Genomic DNA, 8,208 nt, shown 5'->3' with positions numbered 1-8,208 from the left:
AGACTTGTTCTGTTTCCAATCCTCAAAGAGTTTACACCAGAGAGAGAGACTGATTGAGACTGACTTTAACACCACAATTCCTACCGGGATAACGTCCCTAAAGGAGAGTAAGGCTCGTGGAAATCCCTAGAATCCAGGCCTCCCTGTCTAAGGCAAGAAGGGGAGGCCGACTGATAACAAGGCTTGCACATGGATCCTTTAGAAAGGCACATTTCAGCCAGCGTTCCCTGTGCCATTTTTAGCCTCTAAGGACGCGTTCCCTGGCGTGCCCTTAGCCCTGGACCACTACAGAATGAGACGTGACCAGACAACAAAGACTCTCCTTTGGTGCTTGTCCTGCAGTGTGCCAGTGGCTTCATGGCAGAAAGAAGGGCCCCCTCTGGGGGTGAGGCTGTGGGCCCCATTCCAGCTCTACTTCTTCCTCAGGGTGGAAGCTGGGCCTGTGATTCCATCTGCCAAGCCAAGGCTGGGCCTTTCCTGGTACCTGCCAGGGACTGTGCTGAAGAGCAAATGGCACAGACCCTCAGAGCACTCACACAGGCACTGTGATGCAGGAGGTTGCGTCCTCCACGACTGCTCCTATCATTACTGTTACAATGCAGAGCTGTGTTCAAGGACACTAAACCCCACCCAGCTCCTGGTGACACAGAACTTCCTTCATTCCAACATGCATACTGGGGACCGGGTTCACATGATGGTCTCTGCCATGTTCATGCTCAAGGTCCTCCTTCCTAGTCTGGAGGAGGAGACCGATGCACCGAACATCACAGTGGGGCAGGGGCACTATGTGGGAACCCCAGGGAAGGAGCTGTGAGGGGGACCTGGGATAGGAGAAAGGCCTTACTGAGGAGGTCTTGGAGTGGGACCCCGACATGCTGAGGGGCCTCTGGACAGAGAAGAGCATTGCCATAGAGGGAGTAGCAGGAGGACCTTTCCTGACAGGAGCTCCCAGTATGTCAAACAATAGCACCAGGGGCCCAGTGGGGCTGGAGCTCAGAAGATGGTGAGTGAAAGCGGCTGGAGGGCCTCTGGGCTGGCAGAAGCCTGAGTAGGTAAGAGGAACGCAGTGGCCGGGAGACTGGAAAGGGCATGCCTTGGATGTCATGAGGGCCTGTGTCTGAGCCATGGCTGAGAGAGACACCTCAGGTGTGAGGTAGACCAATTGCAGGGGTATGGCTGGTGCCCAGGAGGGAGGGAGATCAGTAAAGAGGCAGCACCCTCGAGGACCTCCTGAGCGATGAGGGCCGGAAAGAGAGGAAGGCAAAAAGGCCACACAGCCAGGCTTGCCCCTTGGCGGCCCCAGGCCTTGGGCCCCATAGCCCAGAGCTAGGCACTTCCTCCCTGGCTGCAGGCTGAGCAGAACCTGCAGTGAGTCCAGACTGAAATCACTTTCCCTCTGGGGTGGCTGTCCTCAGTGCTCAATCAGCCGTGCTGTGCTACAGCCACTTGACTCTGGGGGTTTGGTCCATAATGCAGTGACACCTATGGGTCATCTCTGGGGCCTCTGGAGCACTGAAGAGCCAACCAGTCATTTCTCTCAAAGGGTCTTGAGCATGGTTGGTACCTAATAAAGACTGTAGGACTGGCGGCCACAGGGCCAAGTATTGAAATTCTGGGACTGAGAAGACTTTGTCAAGGGAAGCCATTTCCATAATGCCTTTCGTCAACTAGGCTGAAGTCAGCACCATGGGTATTTCATTTTCAGAGGACAAGATGAGCCTCATGTCCTAGATTCTTAACCCCAATGGAAATTCGGTGTCTCTTGAAACAAAGGACTTGAGCTAATGGTCCTACGGAAGACTTAGGACATACGAGTGTCTAAATCATATCAAGTAAATACTGGTTCTCTGCAGAATGCCAGACTTTGGTTTCCCAAGACATTTTCTCTTCTCCAACCAAACAGTCCAATCCCTTTGTATAGGTCATCAGCTGAGTTCATGAGCTAGCACAGGCCACAAGGAAATTTCATTCTCAGTCTTTACAGAACTCACTGAGGCAAAAATACTCTGGTGTGCAACTGAAGGGAGATGGCTGTTCATCCAAAGACTCTAGGAGCCCCCTTCTGAGAAGCCACCAATGGCTTCCATTAAAATTTTTAGCTTCTGAGGGCATGTCCCTACAGGATAAATGGACTTCTTCAATGAATGCTTTGGAAACCTGTTTAGAATCACAAAGACCACATATCAAGCCTAAATGTTGACCTGGGGGCTCCATTAAGGATTGCAGTCCCCAGACTGAAAGGCATCTTGGGAGATTCTCTTTCCAACCCTCTTTGCACTCCCCTTTTAGAAACAAAGGACTGACCCTCAGAGAGGGCAAATGACCCTACTCAGTGGCAGCGAGGACAAACACCTAGGATCCTTGAAGACAGGGCCTTCCTATGGTACCACTCTATCTCTAGATGCAGAGTGAATATTAAGGACAAATTTGTCCACAACATCTAGAGAACACTTATCACCAAAATCCCTGTCCTATCCTCTCCTGTGTGATGAGGATGACTTTCATTTGGGTTTTGTCCCATTCCACACCCAGACTCTCATCTATTTTCAAATACACAGTGATGAGTATCTTCACATTGGTTTCCTTACTCACATCTAGCTAAACGAGTAGGAATTTTCCTTGGGAGTGAGTCTGTGTAAAGGAGGCCCTTTGAAAAGTATCTAACCCAAGAGCATACAAAATTATTCAATGGACCTACCATCCAGGTAATGGCAGGGGAGGAACACACAGGTCAGGGGTGGAGGTGGACTTCAGGCAAGGAGAGCATGGCTGGCTCAGCGGAATGAGTCAGTGAAATGCTTTGTCTCAACAGAACAGAATAGGTGCTAAACCCCCCAAATGAAGGAATTAAAAGGGGAAGTACTAGAGGAGATCCAATTTGGAAGTGAGAGGCCAGAAATCTGGCAGAGCAGAAGCCAAACCACTCTAAAGCAGAAAGGAAATAGGGCTTTAGAGGAAGCCTCAAGGGAGGCTGTATCCGAGAAGCTGGGTAAGGTGATTTGAAAAGGGCACATGCAGGTGTTCCCAAAGTGAGCTCATCCAGGGCAACCAGAAGAGTTTCTATGGCGAAGAAATGGAAACTAAAGACAATCCTACTGTGATTTGGAGAGGGATGAGATTTGGGGGCAAGTAGAGTTCAAGAGGAGACTCCCTCCCAAGCACAGTGGAGGATGTGGCCATCCACCGTCACACCAGTGCTGTGGGTAACACTGTCTGAGGTGCTTTGGGTGACGCTGAGGTTGAGGATCATCAGAAGCACTCCCACTGTGCTCCAGCACAGCACTACTCTGGGGACAACTTGACCCAGGGGCAAGACTCCTTGTTTGTGTCCATCTGAGCAGGACCAACCAACCAGCAGGAGCAGCAGGAAGAGACCAAAGCAAGAAGTGGGGTCGAGAGGAAGAAAGAGGGGGCTATCAACCCAGACTAGGCAAATAAGCCTGCTAGGGACCACCGTCTACTGGGAAGCACAGTCCCCCAAGGGTCTATCTGACCCGCCTGGTCTTGGTGGGAGCCAAGCTAGGACTAACCAGGGCCAGGCCCTTGAGCACACCAGAGAGGTCAGCAACAGGTCCCCCTCCCTGTCTTTAGAGGTGGGAGTGGAGATAGGATCATGCTTTCTCAACCCATCCAGGGCCCAGCCCCATGAAACAATGTGCCTGGTGACTGACCAGAGCCTTTTCTGGGAACTTGAACCAGAAGTTTCTCTCCTTTTAGAAAAGAGAGAAGCTGGGACACTGCATCCCTCCCCTCCCCCACACTTGGCCAGGGCTCCTGCTCCAGACCAGCTGTGAGCCACCTTTGTGACATCATGTGACAACTAAAGAGAACGATGACTTAAGCAGCCGGTTGCCCCACTATAGAGACTCTAGAATTTTGTGGACAGTATTTACTGGGCATCCCCACCCTGACCAAAGGCATTTCTGACCTGAGAGTTCAGTGATCTGGTCTCGGACAGAAAATGCTCCTGACCTAGACTAGCTCCATGGCTAGTCAGAGTACCGACCAGACAGAGCAAGTCAAACAGGCCCCATCGGGTGACCGAGAGCCAGCAACAGAGGTCCCATCTAATTCATCCCTGGATCCAAATCTGGATTCAAGGGAGATTTTGGAGACCCACAGTGACCAAGCCATGAGCCAAGATCCAGGCCCCCAAGACAACCTGCGACCACAGGACCCAAACCAAGGCGCCATCCACGTGGAAGAAAACCACCACCTTCTCGGGCTCTCCTTCCCAAGAAAGCTTTGGATGGTAGCTGAGGATGACGCCTTCATGTCCGTGCGCTGGAATGACGAGGGAGACACCGTGATCATTGAAGAGGATCTTTTCCAGAGGGAGATTCTTCACCAGAGAGGCCCAGGGAGAATTTTTGAAACAGACAGCTTGAAGAGTTTTATCTGCCAACTGAATCTCTACGGCTTCAGCAAAATACGTCCAAACGACCCTTCGGTTCACTCTCCAGGGAACAAGAGAATGATGGTAAAGTAGAGCGTCCTTCTGTTTCCCATGTTCTCCGTCCCTCGAACATCTTCCTAGCAGACCAAGATGAATGATGCACTGAAAGGGCTTAATTTCTGAGGATAACTTTTTTCACATGAGACTTTATTTACGGAAAGATGAGAAGGTATATTTGCTCCTTTTAAAGGACAGCCCCCTCAGAGATAATCTGCAGGTGTGACAAAAGACTCTGAGAGGTCACTTAATGTCAAGGAGATAGATGCACCTTAACCTAGGTATTATGTATGTTGAGTAAGCTCAGGCTCCAGGGCAAAATGAAACTTGCCAGCAAGTTAAAAAGATCTTTTCTCCCTAGGAAAACAAGACCATTCTGATTGGGGGGGGGGGGGGGGGGGTGTGAATATTTGCTCCCAGGATGACTAACAGGATTGATTTCATTTCAGATGTACCGTAACTCCAAATTTCAGAAAGACAAGCCTCTGCTCATTGAGAACATTCGGAGAAGAGGCGACCTGAGAATTATCGCTCGGCCTGGGACCAGCGCAACAACTCCAAAGAGAAAGAAGCAGGTAGCAGCTACGAGGCGCTCCCCACGAATCCGTCACAATGAACCCACCAAAGCAGCTGACGAAATGGCCCAGAAGGAAAACCCTAAAGCTCAGGGAACCAGTGGCACCTGGTGGTTCTTGTGTTCTGATATCTGTTCTGTGAGATGTGCCCTGGAAAATGGTCGCCGAAGTGAGCCAGGCAGCCCAAGTGGGGAGGGCACGTCCAGGAATAGTAAGTTTGTGCCCCTGGCTACTGCTGGAAGGGAGGGCGCAGGGGAACCACCCACCAGCCCCCATTACCCAGATCATGATTCGGTGATGTCCTTATACAACACCTGTTATTCCATCCTGCTGGCTGCCCTTTCAGTGATGTCCTCAAATGAGGCCCCTGACGAGGACGAGGAGCACAAGGGCTCCTCAGATTACAAATGTGTACTTTGTGAGCACTGCAAGGACAATCCAGGTCCCTAAGCTCACAGATGACCAGTGACAGATAAAAACGACTGTTTATAACCATGATGCAAAATTCTGAGAGAGTAAATAAAGAATCTAATGAGAATTGTAACCCGGTGTTCTTTCTAACTTGTGATACTACACACACCTCCTCAGATAAGCCTGAGGAGGCTGGAAATCCTGGTCCCAAACAGGCTTTGGTCCCCACTGTCCTCTCATTTAAAGAACCAGCGTTTTCACACATTCAGCCAAGGACTTGGCTAGGGAGTATCAAGGCAAGCCCAGGAAGATCTCATTCCCTGAGCCTGGCCTGGTGGTCAGGACACAGAATAGCCTGATTCTTGACCTTGGGGCTATCATCTAACACTATTCATGCATCTTGAAATAGGAGAGTCTTTCCTCATGGGTCCCCCTAAGATGCCAGAAAGTTTCTGATCAGCAGCTGAATGTCTCTTGACCAAGAGCCAGGGGTCTTCCAAAGAGGTCCACCTAAAAGTAGGGCCACCTCATTTGCCGAGGGATGTCCAACCACTGCCTGGTTTAGCCCATCATGCTCATAGGTAACAACCATTAGAAATTTTCCCAATAAATGACAAAAAAAAAACAAAAGCAAGAAAAAGACTTTCTACAAAATAAACAATGCTACTTATCACTTTTCCGAAAGAGCTGTATTTAGGCTCCTTTCTTCACACATGAAGTGGCTGTGCAACATGTCTAACACTCATGCCCCAGGAGCCAAGGGACACTTTTACAACAGAGCAAGAGTCTTCTGCAAGGACAGACAGGTGCTCTGTTTCCAAGTCCGATGTCCTCTTCATCAGGAATGAGGCCATCCAGGGCTGGTCACTCTCCAGCAATCACTCAGCGCCCGCTCCCAGCCTCCACACAACGTCCCCTGGATGCTGTGCAAACACTCTATGAGTTTGACTAGAACAAAGAGAGGGGAGAACACTAACGATTCCTCTTAAAACGTATTTTTTGGTCAATCCAGAAATCAGCTGGACCAAAATGAGTGGCAGTGCCAAGAACTCTCTGGCAGCTTTGCCTTTTTCCTGAAGGTCAAAGTCCTTGAGACTGTCACCGAGCCCAGAGACGTGCAAGGAAAGTCCCGCTCCCCCATCCCTGCATCTGAGTGGAGAAGCTGTTTACATGAACAGCACATAGTGGGTAGCGCGTTCCCCTGCAGTGCCAATCCACACCGAACCCGATTTCCACGTCCTCCGTTTGACGACGAGCTGCTGGGTCATGATTTAGCTGGTCTCTCGGTGACCTTCCTCTGAGGAGCCCACGCTCGTCAGGCCTCCTCCCCCAAGGGGATCAGGTGCTCTGGGATGTCTACCTGGAAGACATCCTTTCCGCCTTTCCTGGGGATGGGCTCCAGCAGCCACCTGGGGTTTGAAAGCACCGTCAGGAACTTCTGCTTCAGGTTGGTCAGCACGGCTTGATTTTCCAGTTCCACAACCTCATCAGGATCTAAGTTTTCTGGACACTGCAAAGTTTCCCCAATGTCAACAAGCCCTGTACACAAAGAGAGAAGCACAGAGATGTTTTTCCTTCCATAAACCAGGGCCTGCCTGTCAGAGAACATGGGTATTCAAAGTTACAGCCACCAGAGACTAAGATGATATCGCCCAATGGACACGGAGTGAAGTGGGTCACTCTGAATGAGCACTTCTGACGTGCCAAACTCTGTCCGCAGGATTCTGAGAGAGGCCGAGGGAGGGACAATCAGGAGGAGAGGGTCCTGTCCTCAACAACCCCACCAAAATAACAGGCAGATCCCAGTCAGACTGCTGAGGGCAGCAGGTACAGATCACAAGGGCCCCGGCCCCTGAAGGGAAATTGGAGGCCCTCGGGTCCCCAAGCACTTCACCAGGTGACCGGAACTGATGTGGGACCTCAACCACTGAGGGGTCAGGGGACTTGCCCAGTATGCAGCGGCCACTGGGGGTGGGACAGGCACATAAAGCCAGGCAGGCAGCCTGAGTCCAGAGGCCAGTCCAACCCGCTCTGTGTGCTGTGCTGCATCTCATGGACTCTGCCACACGCATGCACGCACAAGCACATATACACACAGGCAAACCCCACATGCAGACTCGGACCTCATCCTGCCTCTTGTATCACAAATGGGAACGGAGGCCCAGGATGGAGAAAGGGTTCACCCTGGGTTGTGGAACCTCAGCCTGCCAACCCTCAGCCAAGTGCCCCTTGCTGCCCCTCTGAAGGTGTGTTGCTGAAAGAAACCACATAGCCCACACATGCAGCAGTTCAACAGAAAACAAGCCACCAATCTCCAGAGCAAGGTCCCGGGGGCAGCCCTGGGAGGTGTCTGAGCGGTGGTCGGCACAGCAGCACTTGCCGGCTATCACTCCACGGCCGTACTTTTCCCCTTCCTGGAGCAAGGCCTGAATCTGAGCGGGGGTCCTCCCCAGCCTCTCCACCAGCAGCTCCCTCCAGGCTGCGTCTTCCCAGTCCCTGTGAGCAATGTGGATGGCGATGGTACAGTCCCGGTGGCTGCTCAGCAGGGGACGCCAACGCGTCTCCACAGTCTTGACTCCATTTAAGACAAAACCTGCATAGGGCTGCCGGAAGGAGAGGCAGTTGAACTTCATCTCCCCAGAGCTCCTTGGGCCTCACGTGGCCTGTGGAAACGCAGAACCGCAATGTCAATAAACCTCACGCATCGGCACTCCAAGCTCATGGCCCGTGGGCCTGACCTCTCCCCAGCGTCCCCAAGGTGCCCTGAAA

General features: G+C 51.7%; 2 protein-coding genes across 3 annotated transcripts; one reads left to right on the top strand and one right to left on the bottom strand.

The window, feature by feature from the left end:
* Window positions 1–3,901: 3,901 nt before the first annotated feature.
* LOC124234550 (heat shock transcription factor, X-linked member 3-like) lies at window positions 3,902–5,984 on the top strand. Its single transcript, XM_046651888.1, has 2 exons — window positions 3,902–4,480; window positions 4,903–5,984. The coding sequence occupies exons 1-2, from the start codon at window positions 3,986–3,988 to the stop codon at window positions 5,476–5,478; spliced, it is 1,071 nt and encodes a 356-aa protein (XP_046507844.1). The 5' UTR covers window positions 3,902–3,985; the 3' UTR covers window positions 5,479–5,984.
* A 125-nt stretch (window positions 5,985–6,109) lies between these two features.
* Window positions 6,110–8,202, bottom strand: LOC124234551 (protein EOLA1). 2 transcript variants are annotated; one of them, XM_046651890.1, is made up of 3 exons: window positions 7,820–8,202; window positions 6,800–6,978; window positions 6,110–6,362 (listed from the first exon to the last, which is right to left on the bottom strand). In XM_046651890.1, the coding sequence occupies exons 1-3, from the start codon at window positions 8,070–8,072 to the stop codon at window positions 6,318–6,320; spliced, it is 477 nt and encodes a 158-aa protein (XP_046507846.1). In that variant the 5' UTR covers window positions 8,073–8,202; the 3' UTR covers window positions 6,110–6,317. The 2 variants fall into 2 exon arrangements, with proteins under 2 accessions (XP_046507846.1, XP_046507845.1); XM_046651889.1 differs by having other exon boundaries at window positions 6,110–6,978.
* Window positions 8,203–8,208: the final 6 nt, after the last annotated feature.

This window comes from Equus quagga, unplaced genomic scaffold (genome assembly GCF_021613505.1).
Source record: "Equus quagga isolate Etosha38 unplaced genomic scaffold, UCLA_HA_Equagga_1.0 88939_RagTag, whole genome shotgun sequence".
Taxonomy (NCBI): domain Eukaryota; kingdom Metazoa; phylum Chordata; class Mammalia; order Perissodactyla; family Equidae; genus Equus; species Equus quagga.
The sequence above is the reverse complement of the archived record's forward strand: the minus strand, read 5'-3'. Positions and strand labels throughout refer to the sequence as shown.

What these genes read in the sequence shown, in the direction of transcription:
- LOC124234551 (XM_046651889.1), bottom strand. Translation starts at nt 8,072, where the DNA reads ATGAAGTTCAACTGCCTCTCCTTCCGGCAGCCCTATGCAGGTTTTGTC. An exon ending in CGGCCGTGGAGTGATAGCCG is followed by an intron (nt 6,979 to 7,819) that starts GCAAGTGCTGCT and finishes CTTTGTGTACAG; the next exon opens with GGCTTGTTGACATTGGGGAA.
- LOC124234550 (XM_046651888.1), top strand. Translation starts at nt 3,986, where the DNA reads ATGGCTAGTCAGAGTACCGACCAGACAGAGCAAGTCAAACAGGCCCCA. An exon ending in CAGGGAACAAGAGAATGATG is followed by an intron (nt 4,481 to 4,902) that starts GTAAAGTAGAGC and finishes ATTTCATTTCAG; the next exon opens with ATGTACCGTAACTCCAAATT.